This window comes from Pelobates fuscus, chromosome 3, assembly GCF_036172605.1.
Source record: "Pelobates fuscus isolate aPelFus1 chromosome 3, aPelFus1.pri, whole genome shotgun sequence".
In the NCBI taxonomy this organism is placed as follows: Eukaryota; Metazoa; Chordata; class Amphibia; order Anura; family Pelobatidae; genus Pelobates; species Pelobates fuscus.
The window spans coordinates 27766542-27792637 of NC_086319.1; the positions used below are offsets into that span (position 1 = coordinate 27766542).

A 26096-nucleotide genomic window follows, 5' to 3' on the forward strand; every position below is an offset into this window, starting at 1 on the left:
CTCCCCTTCATCACGTCAGCCGGCGGGGGAGACTGATCCTGCCCGCCGGCTGAGGAGACCTAATGCGCATGCGCAGGCATGTGCATTAGAGCTCTCCATAGGAAAACATTGAAAATGCATTTCAATACTTTCCTATGGGGAGTTGAGCGACACTGGAGGTCCTCACACAGCGTGAGGACGTCCAGCGACGCTCTGGCACAGAAAACCTGTGCTATGAAGCAGGAAGTTCCCTATAGTGGCTATCTAGTAGACAGCCAGTAGAGGAGGAGTTAACCCTGCAAGGTAATTATTGCAGTTTATGAAAATTACAGTTGCAGGGTTAAGGGTAGTGGGAGGTGGCACCCAGACCACTCCAATGGGCAGAAGTGGTCTGGATGCCCCTTTAACTTTGACAAGGTAAAATCATCCCTCATGACAGCAAATTGTAACTCAGTGCAAGGAAGTGCAAAACTGGTGGACATCCTTAACCGTCTTGTTGAATGAGTTTCATTTGAATCTTCACTGTTCCCTGGAAAATATTAGGCCAGAGATCCCACTAATGGACTCATTCCTATAGCATTACACTATAGTTTTTACATCCAATGGTAAAAAGATTTTGAAGCTCTTAATTAAAAGCCATACTAGTTTAACTGAATGCTTATATAGCTAAAATGGGTGGGAAAAAAATAATTATGCATGTAGTGTATAATCAGTAGTAGGGCATTCCAAGACAAAAAAATTAAATAAACAAAAGACAAGCTTCTTCAGGATGCTTAATTAATGGAAGTGGTCTGAGTGCAGTGTCCCTGTCCCCTTTAATCCTGCAATGTAAAAAAAATTTGAGAAACTGCAATGTTTACATTGCAGTACTAAGAGTCAAACCCCAGGAAGTGCCTCTAGTGGCTGTCAAGTAAACAGCCACTAGAGGCACTTCCTGGGGTTTGACTCTGTGACATGACATTGGACATCCAGTGTCAGAAAACTCTTACAAGAAAGTATTGAGCCAATACTTTCCTATGGGAAATGCCTAATGCTATTATTATGTTGGAGTGATTTGATGTATAATCTAAATTACAAAAAAATATATTTTTTTTTAACTAGTGAGAAATTACATAACATTTTAGCTCAAATTAGCCAAACTAAAAGCACAGTTGACTTCGAGAATGTTTCCAATTATGAAATGTTGGACTTGAATTTGAAACTCACCTTGAAATCACTTTAGTTAAGTTATTAACCCTACAAGTCATGTTCCAAAAATATAGTACAAGTTAACTCAAAGTAGGTGTTTTCGCATATATTGCTGTTGTGTATGTATATCTATATATAATGATGCACATTTATACATTGAATTGAAGCAGAGATATAAAATGGAGCAGAAACCATGGGACAGATTCCAGAATGCTACCATAGAAAGTAAAATTTTAGAACCACTCAAATTCAAAAGCCCTGCTGAGGGTGCACAGCCCTCTAACTCCTCTTCCCAAAATCTGCTTTATACACATTTAGCCATGCATGCTGCTGTATAGTGTGGGAGCTGGTGGGGACCAGTATAATGGTTTCCATTTTGCATTGCAAATTACTGTGTATACACAGATTTCATAGACAATATTGAAGGGATTAGAGTTAAATTAATTATCCAGACACCCACAGTAAAATACAATTGTATTATAAAAATAATATTTTTGTTATGTTGGGTAGTGGAAAAAATAGACACAATAGCTCCACCATGGAATACTTAAAAAAAACAATTTCTCTAAATCAAATAGCAACAGCGTCTACTAACATTATGCAGCTGTTTAACAGCTTATCCGCGCTCTCAAAGAATAGGTACAATGAATGAGTGCCAATAGTACTGCTTTTATTTTTCCAAGTAAATGAATGCAACTCACAGCTGCATTGCAGATGTAGAAAGGACTAGAATGAGAAATAAATGTGCTCCATAATTCTCCTACAGACCACAAGATTTCTCCTTGCTCCCTAACCATGAGTCAATCTCACCCAAACCCTGTAAGCTGTTGGGAAAAAAAACCCTAGGTTTTGCCACAGGGAGCAAGGTAGGTTTTGTTTTCCCCTTTAAACATATTTCTTGTTTGTTACATATTTCTGAATTATTCTTTGTTAGTCCTTTGCACTATACTGATTCTTCTGAATGATAGCAAGACAAAACATTTCTATATTCATGACTAACCATGAAAAATGTTATTTCCTAGTATAAACTACTTTTTTACTACTTAAACAATAAAATAAACACATTTGGTATAAAACTGCTTACGTCAATACCGTACTACACGATTATGTGTAGTAACATACAAATACTAAATGTCAACATTTTATTCTTTACATAGAAGTTTAAATTATCTATCCATATAAACAATGGACGGCAGCACAACGGCCCAAAGTACATAAGCTCATTTGCTTCAGGCAGCTGAATTTTTTTTCAAACAGAAACAAAGGAAGTCCATAGACAGCTTTCATTTTACCATATTTCATACAATTAAGTAAATTCAGGGATATCGTTTTACATAGAGTGTTACATATTAATCTGTAATTCCGTGCAAGTGATGGTCTCTGCCTCAGAATGGAGAGGAAAGAAAAAACAAAATCCCTGGACTGTTTAACTCCTCTACGAGAATTGTAAGTCAATGCCCAAAGTTAAAATGTAGAACAACTGCATACAAATGGCGGTAGTCAATGATCAGTTTCAATATGTTGTGTTGCATACTGTTGCTTGCGATATAATTACAAGTAGCAAAATGACAGTTGGAAGTTGAATAGATGGTTACATTTCGTTTTTGAACAACATGAAAAGTGGAGTGTAAAGTCAAGTTCGTACAGTCTTTTACTAAACTTTATTTATGTCTACTGCCTCTTCGCTTCATAGCAGCAGTACACTGAGGGCAGTACCATTTGCCTTTTGGAGCTTCTGACAGTCCAACACATCCATAATGAAACCACTCAATTGGGCACTGTTAAGAGGAAAGGAAAAAAAAAAAAGTTAGAAATTCCCGGTTAAAACAAAAGCAGAACATATGTTTTAGTGCGTTCTTTCTCTGTGTGACATTATATGTTTCAAAGAAACTCAGAGTATTGTAAAGATATAATATTAGAAGGCAACTGAAAGATAAACAGACTATGTTCATCTTGGAGGAATACAATAAACATTTTATTTTAAATTCTGTATAATGAAGCAATTGTTGTTTTTGACTTTGGTTGACATTATAGAAAAAAGGAGTAACGACTAATCTGTGTTTTGGAAAAACCTTGATATTTCTTTGGTAGATTTGGGTGGACTCGCTAAACTCTATTGGCAGCTATGTGTACTGTGTGTGGGATACCTCTAGACTCTTCCCGTTCCAAGTACTGTTTGGAGAGCATATCCTTATTGCTTTCTATTAGTAATAGCATATTTGGACATTACGGCCTATCTCATGCCTGGCAATGGTCTGGTACCATTGCATCTTTGGTGTAACAGAACTGACAGCCTACTATGAAATACTACAAGCAATCATAGCAAATAGAATAGTTTTCTTCAGTTATGCAAGTCATGATAATATCTAGTAATGAGGTTTATTTACTAAACAGTAAATGTGGTAAATAGGGAAGGGGATTGCAAAAAAAATCCAGTCCAAAATAGTGGAGCTGCAGAGAAAGCAGCACATTATTATTAAACACCGCTTACTATTCAGTGTGTTAACGCTAAACTGTAAACATCCGAAAAAAAAAAAATAAAAAATGTTGGAATGTATGATTTCAGGTACTTACATCTTGGTTGTCACAGCCTACCATTTCACCGTACGATACCTAGCATGAAAATGAATGACAAACATTAAGAAAATGCACAACCAAATATTCAGGTCAAGCATGTAATCCAGTCTACAGTCTTTAGAAAACTAGCAGAGTGGAAGCCTGATATAAAGTAAAGTGATAGGGCAGTCAAGGGGTTAACCCTGAATAGAATATGGTAATCTACAGTCTTTTTCAGTGGACACCACTGGCAGGAGAGAGAATTGCAGCCCCAAAATGTGATTTAAACAAGCAAAATATTGCAAATTCTTCATGAAAAGAATTAACTGTGCACGATATTGCATACATTTCACTCTCCCATTGAAAGCATAAAAAAGTAAGAGATCTGGCATGCAACATAGAAACATGGGATCCTCTGCGATGATCAGCTAGGTGAGGAGAATGTATAAAAGTATATGGTATAAAAGAGAGAACTCTTCCAATCAACAGCCAAACACAAAATAGCAACTTCTTTTGAATGGCAAGTTCACTTTTGTGCAAATAAACAATGTTATGATATATGGTTATGTTTAATTCAAAATGTTAAAAGGTTTTGCATATACACATAATGTGAAAACACTAACCTGATTGCAAATACAATAACGAGGTTCATTTGGATCATATGTCCAATCTACTTGACTATTTGAATCTGATTCTGGGACAGCAGCTGTTTGTTGATGAGACAGTTCATGTGCTAAGGCAGATGATGACGAACAGGACGATAAAGATGACGAAGATGATGAAGAAGATGACTGCTGACTTGAAGATTTGTTGTTGTTCCTAGAAAGATAAGAGTAGAATAATAAAAAAATAAAAAGTGAACATATTTTAATATATTCAAATCATCACACTATTTTGTAAATGTAAGCTATGGATTTATTAAAAATTTATCTTTGCCTTAGCTCTCTAACAACTTAAGACCCTTCACTAACCTGTTTTGAAAGGACTTGCAATTCCCAAATTGAGGCAAAGGCACAATTTAGAGGATTCAAGCTGTGCTCCAAAATGAAGTGGAGGTCGTTGTAGTGATATTTGAGTCAGCTCTTTGGCTTGACCCTGAATCTAAGCTTGCTCTACTGTGTGGTGTTCCAAGCGGTTCTGCACGGTCTAGACCTGCCTTAAAATCATTATAAAATGTTGTATAGCGACTTTCATTTGTTTTGCATGTAGATGGCAAAAGTCTGTGACGGATTTCAGGGGTAGCGCTGCAGAAAATGAATTCCATAAATGGTACGGAGGAATTAACTGCGAATCAATTGGGCAGACTTCTTGCACAGAACAGGGTCTCGCTTCCTTGTAAATAATGACTTAATCTGCTTCGGATTTATGTTGATCAAGGTGCTGGCAGGTCACTTTTCCCCCCAATCTAGTTCTTTGCACTCCTCTTTCGCTGTAATAGACTAACTTTCACATATCTATGTTATACGACTGTATTGGCGAGTTTACTTCCCAGTCCATCTGTATTTTTTCTTCTTCTTATGAAGTATGGTTTTGTTTACAGTTTTACTTTTTTGAGATTCCTATCGGTGTTTTTATTGTGTGACTGTCTCTTCATAAAATTAAAAGATCTTCTAGTTTGAGAGAGAGAGAGAGAAAGGGGGGACAATTCTACATATCATATATATATATATATATATATATATATATATATATATATATATATATATATATATATAATTTGCTTAATCTTAAAGGGACACTGCCCCCACATCCATTAGTTTACAAATTAGAGGGCTTGGAAGCCAGGCTAGTTTTGTTTTCATTTACAAGGGGCAGGGGGAATATAATTGATGAGGCACCCGTACTGTAGTGTTTGGAATACATACATTTATTCTATATTGTATATTGAACTGATATGTATTGTATTTTTAGATTGCTATTTTTATGCAGCTTAATGTGTAACTCCTTCCTATTTTCTCAATAAAAATACATAAATCTTTTTAAAACTACTCTTTATCGCATAACATTTTCCGTTTCTATGTATATATCTTAGGAATCCTAGGGGTATTAAAATGCATCCAAGGACTATATTTTATATTAATATATTACAATATTTAGCTATGACATCAACTCAAGACAGCTTGCTGTTCAGTAAAGTTAGACATAGATGATAAAAGCAAATCAGGTACATTTTCAATGTTGAAACCATAAATTGTACTCACTTGCTTTTTCTGCCACTTCTTGAGTCTGTGGTCGCTGAAGAAGTCAATGTCTGTGTTAATGTAGAAGCCAATGCTGAAGTTGAGTAATTTGCTGAATCTTTAGTCAAAAACTCCCTCCCAAGTTGGAAATCATTGTTTTTAAAAGCTTCGTAGCTGGCTTTTAGACTAGATGTTCGCCTCCCTTCCTTCATCTATGGAAAAATGCAACATTTCCATATCACTTAACGTTCACAAAAGCAGTGATCAGATCTTAACCAGTAAATTTACATAGAAGTCAATTTACTTCGGAACAAAAACAAAGAAATAAAACATACCTGTGCTGTTGCCTGAACTGCTTGTGCAGCTGCCATTGTAATAGCCCCAGCACCAGCCCCAGATGACAGAGTACTCAAATTATATGACGTCAGTGGCTGGGCGGAATTTACATTGTAGACATTATTTGTGGAGGATGAGGATATATTATTTCTGCAGCCTTAGAAGGAGAAACAGGATATATATCAAATTAAAGTATTTCTTAATAATGTGTAATTCTATACATTGACGTAACTTATCTGGTCAGTGTTAATTGGCTACACAGTGTAGTGCCTAACCTTGGCATATCAGATATTTATAGACTATAATATATACTATCTTGTGAAATGAGGTTCGCAAACCTGGAAGGTTAGTTATGACTTCATTTAAATGGATTGTCGAAGTAAAATTTGTCCCTATACTTTTTGATGCATTATTTAAAAAAAAAAAAAAAAAGAATGGAAAAGAAAAAAGAAACTGGTAACTACCTGGTGTATTTTCTTTGGAAGCATCGGAGGTAAGAGTTGACAGCAAAGCTTCAGATTTGAATTTCTTCTCAGGTACATGGTCTGTAGTGGAATGATGAGATGATGGGTTGTGTTTCCTTTCTACACACAAAAACATGCAGATATTGCTCACTTTGTAATATCAGATTTGGGGGAGGGGAAAAAAATAAAAACAATTATACTTACTCTCCCCAGAGGAATGTGAATGGTGATTATTGACTGGCTGAGATGGAGTATCCATCTCCAGGGATCCTAAAATATGAAAAGTAAGGTCTGTAAATCCAAACAGTCTAAAATTCTTACAACACTTTCTAAAAATCAAGTCCTGGTTGAGTTATGAGGAATAATTAGAACATGACAATTTGAATACAGTTTGAGACACAATGCCTCGCATTAGCTTTACTTATCCATCCTGTAATATGGTTTGATCTCTCCTATTTGTTGCTTTCCGAATATATTTAGGTTGTGAAGAAGTGTGATTAAACATTATTTAACCAGTTAATGCTCACATTTTAGTTATTTTACCACGTGTTTGTTATCAAATACTCCACTTTATGCCTTTGTGTTGTTTTTACAATGAATACAGAACTTAAATATGCTACCCTTAAACTTTAGATAAAATGCAACCATAAATTCATACTCCACACCCAAAATATTTTTTGCAACATTTACTCTCCACAACATCACCTGTTCTAAAAAATAATATTGCCTATTATACATAGGCCAAAGTGACACTGAGAAACTAAATTGTCTTGAGGGCTATGATCAGGGAGGAAATCTGTATCAGGACACACCTGATAACCCACAAATAAGGATTTCATATCAGAGATTGATCAGGGTTGTTTTGGGGCTAGGATGCTTACACAGCACTGCTGGAGTGGGACCTCTTGAGTGCAAAGAGAACTGTTACTTGGAGCAGACTGAAACATCAGTTATTGTGTTTAAAAAAAACAAAATAAAAATACACTCCTCAGTAACCCCAAACAAGGAAAATGCACAGCAGGACAAAGGCGGAAAAATAAGAGAGCCTAGAAGTTCAAGGGCATCCATTAGTAAATCCTTTAATGTTTTCATCAATAAAGATCTATACTTACTTCTTTCTAAGACTTCCGTAATCCCTGCATTATCCGCTTCTAGTTCCATTTTGAACTTTGCCAACTCTTGGTCCAGTTTCCTTAGATGACGATCTACCTACAAGAGAATAAACACAATGAAAACCTAAAATGAACTGTGCATTACTCCCCAAGGCAGAAATGGCTCTCCCCCACTACTTCAGTTTTGAACTATTTTTCAATGATGTCCAGAAAAATGATAATCACAGTGGAAAACAAAGTACTACCTATACGTCCAAAGTTTGGATATCAATGCACAAGACAGGGGTGGCCAAAAGGCAGAACCTCTGCTATCATGATACTTTACCCACTTGAAGGATGGCAAAGCATAATGGAAGTAGAGGTGTACAAGAGTAAAACTTATCTGCAGATCTCATCTGCAGCCTTAACAAACCCACCCCTTCTTCCTTAGCCAAGACTTGCTGTGGCTGTCCAATCATAGAGTTCCCAGTGCAGCTTAATGACAAGTCTTTTGGAAGGAAGGTGCTCTGAGCAATTACCTGCCTCTTGACTTAAGCTCCATTTAGTTAAACCCAGGAGCAACAGGACAAGTTGTCTGAAAGCATGGGTGTAACAAGGTTAATTTAGAAAAGTGCAAATTTGGCGTGTTCTTTTAATGTTTGAGGTAGATGTAAAGATAAGGACATTTTTAATTAACCAACTGAAAACTCTTATTAATCACACTAAATAATCGTCACCTGAAAACATTGTTTTGGCAAAACAGCTATTCTCTAACTCTGCTAGTCAAGAGATTGTCCATTTTAGCCTTAATTTTTCTACAATTCGGGGCTTAGTATATACACCCCTTACAGTTGAGTCTCATACATTTATTGGCTTTCGCAAGAATTAACTTACCAAGTCATAAATCTGATTGGCTAGCTGAACTTTTTCATCTGCATCTTCTAGTGCTTTAAAGTAATCCTGTAATGTAATAAACAACAAGAACAAGTTATAGCCTCAATACAAACAATAACAAACACCCAAAGCTTTTAAAAAGGAAAATTGTTAATGATGAAAAAAATATTTTGAACTTTGAATATAAGCACAACCGTTATGTAATTCACTGTTAATATGCATTTTCCATTAGATTACACTTGCAACTGTACAAGCATAAGTATAATAAAACCACTGATTTAAAACAATCCAAGTCCACGGAAACAGATGCAAGTCTCTTGGACATCCTTTTTGAAGAATGGTGAACAAATGACATTCCCGAAGTAGCAGAACACATACAATACTATATGACCAGAGACAATTTGCTAGTAGACACCCACCTACATGTGTAGGCAAATAGACATTTCCCCTGCTAGATACATTTTGATATACTTTTTGCTACGCAGTAATGGTGATATTTTTGGAAAGAGCAAGAGATTTGTGCTCTATTTTCAGTCCCATACAGAACATGAATGAACTGACCGATATTGCTGCAAACACAATATTTTAATGCACAAATTCCCCAAAATTGATATAATTCAAAGACCCTTCAGGAAATAAATTAATAAGATAGCAGCACCCCTAATACTTACTTTCTTAATAGATGCCATTTGTTCATCCCTCCATTCAGGTTTATTTTTCTTTGCATTCACAAAAAACTCTCCAACCCTTTGTTCCAATTGATCCATTGCATCTGCATCAAAAACAAATAATGCATTTTGAATGTGTACTTCATGCACTTCTGTCATTATGCAGACTCGATGGAAACATGCAGCTCCACCCACATGGAAATAGAAGTACGTATCTCCCTCCAACATCTTCCCATTACTAGGTTTCCTCAGCTACTTGCGCTTAATCTCCCAGGAGACTTCTAAGATTGTGTACTTCTGTGCATGCATATGAGTACGACAGTCTATGTTAGATTCCAAAAAAATCTACCATAGACAATCTTAAGCGGGAGCAATGACTAGTTATGGGCATTTACTGACCATAGGACAAGGTTATAGCAAGATATGGAGGCAGAAGCTCTGCCACTTGCCAAAGATCAGGTTTTACATGAGACAAAGAAGTCTGATGTACATCTTCTGATTGTGTTGGATTCTAAAAGAAATTCGGACAATAAACAAGATCATTTCATACAGATTTTCTCTTTATTTTAAGGTCAAAAGTGAAAGGGCAGCTTTTATAATTTTCACATAACTTACAACATTCACTGTACTGAAGCTGCACTGACTTCTATGGACAAAATAAGCTTCAGCTTTTCAATTTAATGTATAGTTGTGCATTACCAAAAAAATAGGGCTGTTGAGAAAGTTTACAGATGAGCAAATCGAATGCAGCCATAGAGTCCCCCGACCAGTGCTTTTATGATTTACTTTGTTGAATTCATGTTTTTGTGTTACACTACTTTGTAAGACATAAAAAGATTCTATTAAAAAAAATCTCGGTGTAGTCTATTTCGTCAGAATGAGTCAATGCAGCTGTAGTACGGTAGGTTTTGTAAGTTACATAAAAAGGCTGCTTGTGGAAATTGCAGCTTGCATTGGTAACTTTTTTTAAAGTTTATATAGTACATTCTAGTATAAATTAAAACCTAAAGTAGATCTGTCAATTTTAGGGATATTTGCATATGTTGAACACTTCCGAAACAAACAGATCCACTGTGTGTCTAGTGTCCAACAGGTGGTGAGTTTTACTTACCTCCAGCTGTCCCTCACTGCCATCTTCATGTGGCAGGTCTCTTTGGCACCTGACACTTCAGCTGCCAGGAGTCACGTCAGTGCTGTACTCTCGCACATGCGCAAGACTATAACACTGAAGTCTATGCAGGATCATAGACCCGCAGCCATTACTTGGGGCAGTTGTTGAGATTGGACAAAAGTTGAAACAGTTGTCCCTCCTTTTCTCAACCTCAGGCTCTATATTACTTTGTCTTAGATCTTTGGATTCCATTGTAATTTCAGTGAAATTCCAACCACGTCTTTATCAGAATTTCATAAAGTTTATATCTTTAAAAAAAAAATACTAGAAAGTAACAGACCCGCTTTAACAGAAGTGGGATAATTTTCCAGTTTTGTTATTCTGTCTACATTTGAAATTCAGGTCTATTATTATTAACCCCTTAAGGACATATGACAAGTGACATGTAATGATTCCCTTTTATTCCAGAAGCTTGGTACTTAAAGGGTTAACAATTTTAAATTAATCTTGAGGTGCTTTACATTTAAAATATTATGGTTGTTTACTTTCTAAGTAATATCTTATTATTCAGTGTGTTGCTCTCCTCCAATCCTCTCATATTAAGAGAACACTATGTCAGGAATACAAATGTGTATTCCTAACACTATAGTTAAGAAGTAACCATTTAGGAGTGCGGCCCTCTGGAAAAAAGGTATTTCACTTACCTTTTTCCCCACACTGTGCTGGTCTTGCCATGGCTGGCTCTGTCCACACTCTGCTTACTTGACTGAGATCATCAATTTTGATCATCAATACCATGTTTTCCCACAGGAGAGCATGTGGAGACTATTGCACATGTGCAGCAAAATGCCACGTTGCGCCAATCAGCATCTCCTCATAGAGGCATTGAATTATGTAGAGAGTGGAAGAACTGAACATCAGTGCTGCACCCAAAAAGCACCTCTAGTGGCCGCCTGACTGACACCGGAGGTGTCTCAAGGCAGTAACATTCTGTGAAAAGGCAGTGTTTACATTAAAATGATGCAGGTACATTAAGCTATAGTTGTTCCGTGACTATAGCGTCGCTTTAAGACATGATATTTCTAAATCATATTGGTATTAATTTTATTAATATTTATACAATTGACAGTTTAGATCTCTGCTCACTGCCAGCCACTGTGTGTGTGAGCAGTGCGGGGTGTCCCCGCGTGACTCATTCAATGTAGCTGTGAGAGCGCTGCCCCCTGCCGGTCACTGTGTGTGTGAGCATTGTGGGGTGTCTCTAAGTGACTCATTCAAACAAATTTGAGAGCTCCGTCCCCAACTGGCCACTGTGTGTGAGCAGTGCAGGGTGTCCCCACGTGACTCATTGAATGTAGCTGTGAGAGCTCTGCCCCCTGCCGGTCACTGTGTGTGTGAGCAGTGAGGGGTGTCCCCATGTGACTCGTTCAATGTGAGAGCTCTGCCCCCTGCCGATCACTGTGTGTGTGAGCAGTGCGAGGTGTCCCCACGTGACTCAGTCAATGCAATGTGAGAGCTCCGCCCCATGCCAGTCACTGTGTGTGGAAGCAGTGCGGGGTGTCACCCTGTGAGTCATTCAATGCAATGTGAGAGCTCCGCCCCCGCCCGTCACTGTGTGTGTGAGCAGTGTCCCCACGTGACTCATTGAATGTAATGTGAGAGTTCCGCCCCATGCCGGTCACTGTGTGTGTGAGCAGTGCGGGGTGTCCCCACATGACTCATTCAATGCAATGTGAGAGCTCCGCCCCATGCCGGTCACTGTGTGTGTGAGCAGTGCGGGGTGTCGCCACGTGAGTCATTCAATGCAATGTGAGAGTTCCGCCCCCTGCCTGTCACTAGGTGTGCGAGCAGTGAGGGGTAACCCCACGTGACTCATTCAATGTAGCTGTGAGAGCACTGCCCCCTGCCGGTCACTGTGTGTGTGAGCAGTGCGAGGTGTCCCCACGTGACTCAGTCAATGCAATGTGAGAGCTCCGCCCCATGCCAGTCACTGTGTGTGTGAGCAGTGCGGGGTGTCGCCACGTGAGTCATTCAATGCAATGTGAGAGCTCCGCCCCCGCCTGTCACGGTGTGTGTGAGCAGTGTCCCCACGTGACTCATTCAATGTAATGTGAGAGCTCCGCCCCCGCCGGTCACCGTGTGTGAGCAGTGCAGGGTATCCCCACGTGACTCATTCGATGTAGCTGTGAGAGCTCCGCCCCTGCGTGTGTGAGCAGTGCGGGGTGTCCCCACGTGACTCATTCAATGTAATGTTAGAGCTCCGCCCCCGGCGGTCACTGTGTGTGTGAGCAGTGCGTGGTGTCCCCACGTGACTCATTGAATGTAATGTGAGAGCTCCGCCCCCTGCCGGTCACTGTGTGTGTGTGTGTGAGCAGTGCGGGGTGTCCCCACGTGACTCATTAAATGTAATGTTAGAACTCCACCCCCTGCCGGTCACTGTGTGTGAGCAGTGCGGGGTGTCCCCACGTGACTCATTCAATGTAATGTGAGAGCTCCGCCCCTTGCCGGTCACTGTGTGTGTGAGCAGTGCTGGGTGTCCCCACGTGACTCATTCAATGTAATGTGAGAGCGCTGCCCCCTGCCGGTCACTGTGTGTGGTGTCCCCACGTGACTCATTCAATGTAATGTGAAAGCTTCGCCCCCTGCCGGTCACGGTGTGTGTGAGTAGTGCGGGGTGTCCCCATGTGACTCATTCAATGTGAGAGCTCTGCCCCCTGCCGATCACTGTGTGTGTGAGCAGTGTGCGGTGTCCCCACGTGACTCATTCAATGTAATGTGAGAGCGCTGCCCCCTGCCGGTCACTGTGTGTGAGCAGTGTGGGGTGTCCCCACATGACTCAGTGTAGCTGTTAGCTCCGCCCCCTGGCTGCCAGTCCCCACGTGACAGTGTAGTTGTGTTAGCTCCGCCCTCTAGCTGCCAGTCCCCATGTGACTCAGTGTAGCTGTTAGCTCCGCCCCCTGGCGGCCAGTCCCCACGTGACCCAGCGTAGCTGTGTTAGCTCCGCCCCCTGGCGGCCAGTCCCCACGTGACCCAGTGTAGCTGTGTTAGCTCCACCCCCTGGCTGCCAGTCCCCACGTGACCCAGTGTAGCTGTGTTAGCTCCGCCCCCTGGCGGTCAGTCTCGGTATGACACGCATGGCGGCGGCTCTCTCTCTGTCTCCCCGTGTCTCGGGCCCCCCAGTCCGGCCCCCCGGGCCTGCCATGACGTACTCTGCACCTGCAGGTCCATCTCCCGCATTTCGGTGAACCTGTCGCGGAGATCCATGGGAAGCTGCTCGATCACTGTGGAGACAGAGGGGGGAGGGGGAGATTGTTAGGCGGTGCCGGGCTCGGTATCGGCCCCCCGGACAGCCTGGCCCTCAGACTCACTCTCCAGGTAGTCCTCCAGGTACAGCATGGTGGGGGTATCAGGGGCCGCCGACTCGCACACCGAGGGGAGATTCCACAGACAATATGGCGCCGGGCTGAGGAGAAACAAAACCCGCACTGAGCGCAAAGGACGAGGCTGCGCCGCCGCTGATTGGCTGATCGGAGCGGTGACGTCAGAGCGTCCGCAATGCCTGCCGGGAAATGTAGTGCCGGTACGCAACGCTATCCGCGAGCTGCGTGTGGGAGCGCTATCTACAGGCAGCACATGGAATCGTCACTCTGCCGCATTCACCAGCGACATCTACAGACTGCATGCAGGAGCGCCATCTACAGGCAGCTAAAGGGAGTGAGTGCCTTCAGTAGGCGGCATACATGAGCGCCATCTACAGGTAGCAGGACTCAGTAGCACCCTCAAAAGGCAGTGTGCAATCACAACACGTTTCCAGATACCCTGAGATCTCCACAAAGCCTGCTTTAATGAATAAATCTCTTTTATTTTTATTCAGTTTTGATTACTTACTCAGGGGATATTTTCCAGTGACATGCACAAACAAACAAGATGCTTAACTAAACCGGAGATAGAAAATATTAAGGGAAAAGAGCAAAGCAGGAAGTAAGGCTGGGTTGGCGATTTCAAAGTCAGGTAGAATAGGGCACAAATCTCTTTAGCGTCCGGTGTATTTGAACTGCTTTTAACAGCGGAACAAATTGACTCATTGAATAAAATCCCATAGATAAATTCCCGATGGATAGATTCATTCAGGTGTGGATTTGATTTGAACGATCCGGATTATTCACTAAAGTGAGAATTCAAAGTGAATTTCAAGCTGAAACACTACACATGCACACTTCTACCACTAGTGGTTATGGTGGTTTGTAGTGACCCTTTAACATCTGATTGGAAATAAAACCTTTTTTCCATGCAGGCTGTGCCAATCACTGCCAGGGGAGGTGTGACTAGGGCTGCAGAAACAACGCTATTTAGCTCTAACATGGCAGAGAACTAAGCTGTGAGACTGCAGAGGCATGCCCTATACATCAAAACAACTTAATTATGTTAATTTTATGCTACATTATCCCTTTAAAGGACCACTATAGTGCCAGGAAAACAAACTTGTTTTCCTGGCACTATAGTATTAATAGGTCCCCCCCACCCTCATGGCCCCCCTCCCGCCTGGCTCTAGATTGAGGAAGGGGTTAAATCACTTACCTTTCTCCAGCGCCGTGCTCCCTCTGCGCTGGGGACTCTCCTCCTTTGGTCGTCATCGGCTGAATTCGCATTCCATTATGAGACAGCCACTAGAGGCTGGATTAACCCTAATGTAAACATAGCAGTTTCTCTGAAACTGCTATGTTTACAGCAGGCAGGGTTAAACCTAGATAGACCTGGCACCCAGACCACTTCATTAAGCTGAAGTGGTCTGGGTGCCTATAGTGGTCCTTTAAGGCCATAATGTCTTGATTAAAAATGTTCGCCAACTCAGCTCTTTTTGCCGCCCTGTTAATATGATCCATATTTTGCAAATCTGGACTATTCCCAACAATGTCTGGTTTAGTAAATAAGCCTTGATATTTCCTTTGCTAACAAACTTTATGAAAGTCTCCTGGTAGAGAGATGAATTTGAAGGTAAAGCCCTACATACACAATATGGACAAAAGTATTGGAACACCTGAACATTACACCAACAGGCACTTTTGTGACATTGTATTCTAAATACATAGATATTAATATGTAGTTGGTCTCTTCCTCCCACCCCCTGGATACCTAGCTTCCATCACGATCAGGGGGACTGCTTGACAACACAGACAGCCCCCTGTAGCAAATCCTACCCATCCATATCATGTGAACTTGATGTCACAGCAATGACCTGACTCAGATCTGTAGTTTACATCACTGCCTGTAGGGGAAATGCTTGGGTTGTCAGGCAGATCATCCAATTTATGATTAATAAAATCAAATCCTTATGGAAAAAAAAGACTTAATATTTTAATTTTTTTAAAGCATATTAGAAACGTTGTGTGATTCACTTCGCTGTGGTAGGAGATAAAGTGATGACAAGTAGGACAAGTAGCATAGTTAGGTCTAACAAGATCTAACTGCAACATAATTGTCACCAGCCATTTAAAATTTAGCTTGGGCCCATTGCCAGACGTGAAGGCCTTAGAAAGGTCAAAGCTACTCATAGACGCAGGATTTGGACAATGTAGGAACATACATACATGAATAGAGAACATACCCAGGCTGGCACTATAGCAATGGCATAACAGGATCCTTGGATATCCAAGAATAAAAATCAGGTATTTGAATTCAAGACCTGATCACCATTAATAGGGATTATGAACCAGGCACATTTTGGAAATTGGAATAAGTTGTCACGACAAGTGACCCCAACACGCAAAATATAACCCAAATTAGAAAATGCATAACATTTGAGGTAAGGATAACGATAAGGAGCCGATTTAAAAAAAACCAGGATAAACGAGCCGAGTCAGGATACCAGAAAGCAGAATAGTCAATATAAAACAAGCCAAGTCAAATAATAAATCAGACAGAAATCAGTATAGCACTAGAGGGAACCACAATAGGGCACTGAACAAAAGCAAAAGGTGCTCTTTTATAGTGGAGCGTCTTTTGCTTTAAATCAACTTCCCCAAAACGTTAGGGAGCGTGGAATATTTAGACTTTTCGCGGCATTGCTGCTATGACATCAGCACACATGCCCTTCATATAAGGAGGCGTTCGTGGAGCGGCCTGCATCCGTCATGTCGTCACAGGGAGGAATCTGCACCCGGAGCATCTCCTCGCTGGTCCGCGGGATTAAGGTAAAGTATTGTGACACAAGTCTAGAAATATTACAATGTTAAATAAATACCAAACTGTCTGGAGTTCATAATCAATTCAGTAACTAAGAGGAAGCTTTTATAGTAATCAGCACCCAGAATGGAACACAGACTAGACAACAAGCACAAACAGCAGAAGTCCAGTTTAGGATATTTAGCTCAGTCCATGCATTTGGGGTCAACTTTACTGGGAAAGAATAGGATTGGGGTAATAACAGCAATCAGACAAACAATTACAAACAAAACACATACTAAAACGTTTAGGGATGACTAGTTATATTTTTATTTATTTACCTATACTTGAAAAAATAACAATTAACTCTTACTTAACAGCATGTCAATAAGTAAGTTAATGGAAAAAAATTATGCAAACATTTTCTCAGCATTTTTAAATGAACAAAAATTGAATGCAAGTATTTCACCAGTCCAATTCTATTTAGAATGCCATGGTTACTGGTGAGTTTCAGAAAACTATGTGTACACACCATTCATTACAAAACCATTAATTAAACATAATATAAAGTGGTATTTACTTTTATTAACTGAAACTGATCATTTTCCGTGTCTTCCATTTTTATGTTCCTGTGCATTTTTCCTTAATATAAATATATATTTGAAATTGTATTAATTATTACTTATTTATTTTGATTGATCTGCGTAATGCAACATATTGTTAGTGCGTGTCAATAATTGGTGTTGTAATGTGAATATGTTAGGATTTAGGGTGAATAGAGAATCCACAATTTCAACAGGTAGAATGCATTGTGTATATACATGATTAAGGCAATTGGGCCGAAAAGTTGTATATATTTTTTTCGTGTTCTTGTCTTCAATAAACTGCATAATGCATCCTACCTGTTGAACATGTCGATTCTCTGTTGGATACTATTATTTGAAGATTGCGGGTTTCCACTACGGAGTACCAGGAGGTGCATTAGTTCCTACATTTCCACCCCCCCCCCCCCAATAGTGCCACACCAATTTATTTAGGATTTAGATTTAGAGTTGGACATATGGTTGAGTTTGAGGAACAACATACGTGGGGGCTGGGGTTATAAGATATACCAATTGGCTAAAGCCCTTGTGGTCTCTTGCCACTCTACAATGTCCTTGTCCCCAAAGTCAAACATCCCTCATCCTCTCATTCAATATGTATTTTCGTATTGTATCCTCTATGTATTGCTTGGATTTGTATATTAATTTTTTTCCATTACAGTATTTTTCGTAACGTTTGACTTCTCTTTTCGACAGTTTCAGCTACGTAAGTGAACAATGTAGCATTAGAGCTCTGCATAAAATGCAGATATAAAATAAAATAATAATAAAATAAATAATACTAATAAATAAAACATTCACTATCCCTAATTAGATAGGAACTAATTTAAATACAAGTATATATCCCCCTCAGTCTTTTTGCTCCTATCCCATCCCTATAGGAAACATAGTCATTTTAGGACAAAAAATATTTTCTTTTTGGCTTACCTTCTGTCCCCAAGGGAGTTCAGCCTCTCTCCCTTGGGAAGTCTTTAGTACATGGCCCTGTGCAAAGGTGTCCCCCTAATGAAATCCCCTTTAGTGACCAGGGGTTAAACTTGCAGTGACCCTAGGGGTAGCAAGAGAAGAAATCCCAATAACATGCAAGCATTTCCTGCAGTGACCAAGAGGTAGCAGGAAGTGGCAAAAGGAACTTAATGGAAACAATTCAATCCTATTTCTTTAAATTATCTGGCACCTCACTAATATCTATATACTTGTAAAAGTATATGTGTGACGAACTGAACCTCGTCACGGGTTCATGAAGGGGTCTGCTGGCCAGCCTCTTACTTCAGGACCATGGCCCATGTGTTAGAATTTGCTTCAGGACTATGGAAAGGCTTTGTTCGTGCCTGTTCCATTATATAGTTTGGTATATGGGGCTTATCGAACGGAAAATATTTATGCTGTTTGTATACTGAAGCAACTACCGAACAGTTGGACCACCTGGAAGTGGAGTGTGTTGCTTGTTAACCTTATTGACCTCGTTAACTACAACATTCTAAATGGTCGGCTGGATTGTTCGAATAGACGAACACGAGGTGGCGGCCATCTTGTTCCCTTGAATGCGTATAGCGGTGTTTGGTCATCGAGTGTATGCAACCCAAATCGGACACTCGACAGCGCGAACACCACTGGGACTTCCATCTCCAAGTATGTTCCGTGGCGGTCTGATGAGAAGAGCGGCGTTCGGTGGTAGCCTCGTGTGCAGTCGGACAAATTATGACCTCCATGGAAATCCCGAACCCCTGAACCGATCTGGGTGATTTTTGAATATGTTGGACCTCCAGATCGGGGCTATCAGGGGATGTGACTGTTGTGTGGGGATTCCATGTGTTTTGGGGGTACTTTCGGGAGGTTGTTAAATGTGTGTTTTGTGTGCCTCGAGATGACAGTGTGTACAGTTCATGACTCAATTTTCTCCCAGGCACAGAGGAGGGATTATCTTGTTTTATGTGGGAGTGTCCTGGACCTGAGAGCCAATGTAATCATGTGCATGTTTTTGCTGTAGTCTACTCTCAGGTCCAGTGGGGAATGCCCATGGAATATGTTTGAGGAAACCCCTTGCATAGGGACTGACATAAAAGGCCGTGTGTGGCTCCAAATAAACAGAACTCTTCACCCCTTCATGAAGTCTAGACTCATGTTTAGGGGATTGGAGAGCTATATTCACTCTGGGGATTGCTATAATCACTATACTCCCTTGGATTACAACACTTGTAAGATTACAACACTTGATTACAACGCTCTTGTAAGAACAGCCTGCTTTGCTCTCTGGACTAGGAGAGGTCTACCAACTGCGCCAGGTCCCCCCTTATTGCACTAGCAACTTGACAGCAATAGCTGCCCAGTCACTAGTAATTTTAAATTGGTTTAGACGACATGCCCCTACTCACGACATGCCACGAGTAGGGGCACGTGGGGGGATATAAGCAGTGCCAGGTCTCCCCTTATTGCACTAGCGACTGGGCAGCAATACTAGTTGTAGATATGAGATACTAGTGTTCATTTAAAGAATCATGAAAAGCCAGAATTCACTAGATTTCTGCTTATTCCTTTATAGAAGATATTTTATAATACTATAGGTAATTAAAGGGGCCCTGTAACAGGGTGTATCACTAATGTGAGAATTTATCATTTCACATTTAAAGCCATAGTAGCAAAGTTTAATCACAGCCTGTGTGTGCGGGTTGATTGTTTTGTGTGTGATGGCTGTGTTTTGTGTGTGGAGGAGTCTGTTGTGTTTGTGTGTAGGGAGGTCTGAGTGTTATGTGACAAAGTGTTGTGTGTGTAGTACGCGAGTGTGTGTGTTTTGCTCCATATCCGTGGTGGTCTGATGGAAAGTGAACAGGTTCACTGGTGGTCTGGTGCAGGGGGGTTATGGTCTGCATCAATATCATGTGCAGACTACTTTAAGAGTTACCTTGCAGTTCTGGTTCTCAGTAATGACTTGGAGTGCTAGCTGCAGTGCTCTGACTTGTTGGCGTCTGTGCTCTTAATTATTGAGGGAATCACAAGGGAGAACCTAAAGTGATCTGCCCAGATATCGGTGCAGACCCCAAAGCTTTGAGGGGGCACAGGGCTGAGTATGGAGATCTTTTGATCTCTTAGCTGGCTCAAAGCCAGAGCTGGAGCTCCGTGCTCAGACAGGAGCCCACAGCCTGGGCCATCAATGGTCACATGAGCTACATTATTGGTAATCTGGCTCTACAAGTCAACTCAGCATTTTCAGCCTTTAGTTTGCATTCAAAATAGGGCAGAAAATTAGAAAGCTGTTTGACCAAAACTGGACATCTCCAAGGCACAAGCCACAATTGTCCCAGTTGCCTACTGTGGCCGATTCTCTTCCATCTAACTATAATCAATTTAATCTATATTTTAATGCCACATACAGAGTTAGTGTGTCAGTAGCAGAGAGCTAGGAAGCTGGTTCCTTTGTTACTAGGGTATAGTACCCACAGCCTAATGGCACCATAACCACTAACTCAACATGTAGATATTATGGTACTTACACTGTCACTTTATTAACTTTTTAAATTATCTAGGTGCAAGAGAGTGGACAACAGCTGAAGTAGGCTGCATTTCGGTGATTCGCCTCTCAGATCTAAAGCTGGTTTTAGCTTATCTTGTGCCATTACAAAAAGTACTAGGACCATTTGCATATCAGACTAACCCCACCCAAAAGGGCAGACCAGATCCGAAATGCAGGCCAGTTATCTCTGCACGAGAGATACGGCAACCCTAGACGATCGTTTCCACCTTGTTAGGCATTGTCAGTAAGGTATAGCTGATACCCCTCTAGGCTCCGTAAGCAAGGGGTCCACATCTGGATTACCCTTTAAATTTGGGGAGAACAAAAAATCAAGGTGCAAGATAGATATAAATTATATATATAAAAATAAAATATCTACAAAATGCTGTACAAACCTAAAGTTTCCTAAATTATTGCTGAGTAAATGGCAAGTCAATTCTCTAGTTATCTTCTACCACTTCATTAAATAGTTAATTCATGAATTATGGTCCCAATTACTGGAGTATCATTGCTGCAGGGCTCTCTTATACACTCAGACACACCAACCATATAGATCTCCTAGGAAAGAGGGACTTCAGGATAGAAAAAGAGTACCGTATATGCTCGAGTATAAGCCAAGTTTTTCAGCACATTTTTTGTGCTGAAAAAACCCAACTCGGCTTATACTCGAGTCAGAGTCTGTATTATGGCAATTTGCATTGCCATAATACAGACTGGGGCTGTCAGAGCTGTAACTTACCTGTCCTGCAGCTCCTGTCAGCTCTCTCCTCCTCCGCACCGTCCGTTCAGCACCTCGGTCAGCTCCCAGTGTAAGTCTCGCGAGAGCCGCGGCTCTCGCGAGACTTACAGTGGGAGCTGACAGAGGGAGCTGCACAGACTGCGCGGAGGAGGAGAGAGCTGACAGGAGCTGCAGGACAGGTAAGTACAGCTCTGCCAGCCCCCCTATCCCCCCCACTGAACTACCAATGACACTGGACCACCAGGGAAGGAGCCCCCCTCCCTGCCATATATCAAGCAGGGAGGGGGGGACAAAAAAAAATATAATAAAAAAAAATAAAAATTAATAATAATTCAATTAAATAATAAATAATAATAATAAAAAATATATAATAATATTAAAAAATAAAATAATAATTAATAAAATAATTACTAATATATCAAAATGCCCACCCCCACCAACACATATACAAACACACACTGCATCACACACACTCACACTTCATTCATATACACACACTGCACTCACTCACACACACTGCACTCATACACACACTGCATTCATACACACACACTGCACTCATACACACTGCACTCATACACACTGCACTCACACACACTGCACTCATACACACTGCACTCACACACACTGCACTCACACACACTGCACTCATACACGCACTGCACTCATACACACTGCACTCATACACACTGCACTCATACACACACTGCATTCATTATATACACACACTGGAAATAAATATTCAATTAATATATACGCACACACACTGCACTCACACTGCACTCATACACACACACTGCATTCATACACACACTGCATTCATACACGCACTGCACTCATACACGTACTGCACTCATACGCACACACTGCATTCATACGCACACACTGCATTCATTATATACACACACTGTAAATAAATATTCAATTAATATAATTTTTTTAGGATCTAATTTTATTTAGAAATTTACCAGTAGCTGCTGCATTTCCCACCCTAGTCTTATACTCGAGTCAATAAGTTTTCCCAGTTTTTTGGGGTAAAATTAGGGGCCTCGGCTTATATTCGGGTCGGCGTATACTCGAGTATATATGGTATTTGGTTTTAGTGGTTCTCCTAACACAGTAAAGGAGTTTAAGCATGCGTGGGATAGGCATAAGGCTATCCTAACTATATGATAAGGCCAGGGAATGTATTTACAAAATTGGGCAGACTAGATGGGCCGAATGGTTCTTATCTGCCGTCACATTCTATGTTTCTAAACAGGGCCGGACTGGCCCACCGGGATACCGGGAAATTTCCCGGTGGGCCGCGGCACCTGGGGGCTGCAGAGGTATGTGCCACCGGGTGGCCGGTCCGGTGGCACACTCAGAGGGGGCCGGCCGCTTTCCACGCTGGTGCCGCCGGGCCGGGTGGCAGCCTCGCCGGTCCGGCGGCACTTCTAATGCTGGGGACGGAGCGAGGAGGAGGGAGGAGCATGTCTCTGTACCATGCTCCCTCGCGGTTCCCACAATTCACAGCACAGGAACCGCGAGGGAGCATGGTACAGAGACATTCTCCTCCCTCCTCCTCCCTCCTCCTCGCTCAGTCCCCAGCATTAGAAGTGCCGCCGGACCGGCGAGGCTGCCACCCGGCCCGGCGGCACCAGCGTGGAAAGCGGCCGGCCCCCTCTGACTCACTCCTCTCAGGTAATTATTATAGAGGAATTATAGAGCCACAAAGGGGGGGGGGGAGGGGGAATTATAGAGACACAAAGGGGGGGAGGGGGAATTATAGAGACACAAAGGGGGGGAGGGGGAATTATAGAGACACAAGGGGGGGAGGGGGAATTATAGAGACACAAAGGGGGGGAGGGGGAATTATAGAGACACAAAGGGGGAGGGGGAATTATAGAGACACAAGGGGGGGAGGGGGAATTATAGAGACACAAAGGGGGGGGAGGGGGAATTATAGAGACACAACGGGGGAGGGGGAATTATAGAGACACAAAGGGGGGAGGGGGAATTATAGAGACACAAAGGGGGGGAGGGGGAATTATAGAGACACAAAGGGGGGAGGGGGAATTATAGAGACACAAAGGGGGGGAGGGGGAATTATAGAGACACAAAGGGGGGAGGGGGAATTATAGAGACACAACGGGGGGAGGGGGAATTATAGAGACACAAAAGGGGGAGGGGGAATTATAGAGACACAAAGGGGGGAGGGGGAATTATAGAGACACAAAGGGGGGAGGGGGAATTATAGAGACACAAAGGGGGGGGAATTATAGAGACACAAAGGGGGGGGAATTATAGAGACACAAAGGGGGAGGGGGAATTATAGAGACACAAAGGGGGAGGGGGAATTATAGAGACACAAAGGGGGAGGGGGAATTATAGAGACACAAAGGGGAGGGGGAATTATAGAGACACAAAAGGGGGAGGGGGAATTATAGAGACACAAAGGGGGGAGGGGGAATTATAGAGACACAAAGGGGGGAGGGGGAATTATAGAGACACAAAGGGGAGGAGGGGGAATTATAGAGACACAAAGGGGGGAGGGGGAATTATAGAGACACAAAGGGGGGAGGGGGAATTATAGAGACACAAAGGGGGGGAGGGGGTATTATAGAGACACAAGGGGGGGAGGGGGTATTATAGAGACACAAAGGGGGGAAGGGGTATTATAGAGACACAAAGGGGGGGAGGGGGTATTATAGAGACACAAAGGGGGGTATTATAGAGACACAAAGGAGGGGAGGGGTATTATAGAGACACAAGGGGGAGTAATATAGAGACACAAGGGGAGGGGGAAATAAAACAGAGATAGGGAAGAAAGAGACAGTGGGAGAATAGAGAGAGACAGAGGGGGAGGGAGAGTGAGACACAAGGGGAGAAAGAGGGGGATAGAGAGATGGTAGAGAGGGAGAGAGACAGGGAAAAGAGGGAAAAAGAGACAGAGGGGAAGAGAGAGATACACAAGGGGAGGGGGAGAAAGAGGCAGAGGGGGAAGAGAGTGACTGGGAAGGAGAGGGGTGACATGGACACAGAGGAGCAGAGAGGGGGAGAAAGAAATATATATATATATAATATGACTGGTGGATCCAGGGGGGGGCAACGGGCAATTGCCCTTTCCCCCCAGATGCTCTCCCCTGCTGGCCAATGCAAGGCTGGCACTGTCCAAGCACCATGTGCCTTCACCGACCGGAGGGGAGATCAGAGATCTCCCTCCCTGTTCTGGAGGCACCATGCAGGCAGCCGGCAGGGGAGGGAGGAAGAGAGGACCCGGGAGCTCAGCCTACAGCTCCTCTGGGTCCTTCTTGTGCGAGTACAGAGCGTTGCCGCGGTTACAGTGGCAACGCTCCAGCTCTCGCGAGAGTGAACTCTAGCGCTGGAGCTACGGGCTAGAGTTCACTCTCACCACTGCGACCTCTAGCCCCATACACACACCCAGACCCCCCATACACACATTGCCCCACCCAAACACACATTGCCCCAAACACCCTACACACTGAACCTTTCACACAAACTGCACTCCTCACACATTGCACCACTGCTCCTATACCCTACTACAGGCCCATATCCCAGCAGACCCCAGGTAAGTTGTCAAACTGTTCTTAAACAGTTTGACTACTTACTCTGGGAGCGGGTCCCAGCACTCCTGGCACCATAACCACTACACAGAGCAGTAGTGGTTATTGTGCATGGATTATTTCTTTAAATCTATAAGTGCCCCTCCCGAAATCAGGCTCTGGATCCGCCACTGGTGTGCGTGTGTGTGTGTATATATACCGTATTTATCGGCGTGTAACACGCACCGGCGTATAACACGCACCTCATTTTTAGAAAGAAATTCCAGGAAATTTCCCCCCCTCCCATAGTATTCCCCCCCCTCATCCCATAGTATTCCCCCCTCATCCCATAGTGTTCCCCCCTCATCCCATAGTGTCCCCCCCTTTCCATAGTATTCCCCCCCTCCCATAGTATTCTCCCCCCCTCCCCTCCCATAGTATTCTCCCCCCTCCCCTCCCATAGTATTCTCCCCCTCCCCTCCCATAGTATTCTCCCCCCTCCCCTCCCATAGTATTCTCCCCCCCTCCCCTCCCATAGTATTCTCCCCCCCTCCCCTCCCATAGTATTCTCCCCCCCTCCCCTCCCATAGTATTCTCCCCCCCTCCCCTCCCATAGTATTCTCCCCCCTCCTCTCCCATAGTATTCTCCCCCCCTCCCCTCCCATAGTATTCTCCCCCCTCCTCTCCCATAGTATTCTCCCCCCTCCCCTCCCATAGTATTCTCCCCCTCCCCCTCCCATAGTATTCTCCCCCCTCCCCTCCCATAGTATTCTCCCCCCTCCCATAGTATTCTCCCCCTCCCATAGTATTCTCCCCCTCCCTCCCATAGTATTCTCCCCCCTCCCATAGTATTTTCCCCCTCCCCTCCCATAGTATTCTCCCCCTCCCCTCCCATAGTATTCTCCCCCTCCCCTCCCATAGTATTCTCCCCTCCCCTCCCATTCTCCCCTCCCATAGTATTCTCCCCCCCTCCCATAGTGTACTTCCCCCCTCCCCTCCCTACCCCACCCATAGTGTACTTCCCCCTCCCATCCCATCCCATAGTGTGCTTCCCCTCCCCTCCCATAGTG

The 26096-nt window shown here is 42.7% G+C and overlaps 1 protein-coding gene across 2 annotated transcripts; it reads right to left on the minus strand.

The window, feature by feature from the left end:
* Positions 1 to 1816: 1816 nt before the first annotated feature.
* Positions 1817 to 13961, minus strand: ING3 (inhibitor of growth family member 3). 2 transcript variants are annotated; one of them, XM_063446837.1, is made up of 12 exons: positions 13836 to 13961; positions 13677 to 13748; positions 9360 to 9460; positions 8689 to 8754; positions 7816 to 7912; positions 6908 to 6973; positions 6704 to 6784; positions 6239 to 6396; positions 5925 to 6115; positions 4347 to 4542; positions 3742 to 3780; positions 1817 to 2945 (listed from the first exon to the last, which is right to left on the minus strand). In XM_063446837.1, exons 1-12 carry the CDS (start codon positions 13861 to 13863, stop codon positions 2829 to 2831), a joined length of 1212 nt encoding a protein of 403 aa, XP_063302907.1. In that variant the 5' UTR covers positions 13864 to 13961; the 3' UTR covers positions 1817 to 2828. The 2 variants fall into 2 exon arrangements, with proteins under 2 accessions (XP_063302907.1, XP_063302906.1); XM_063446836.1 differs by having other exon boundaries at positions 6704 to 6823.
* Between the last annotated feature and the right edge of the window lie 12135 nt (positions 13962 to 26096).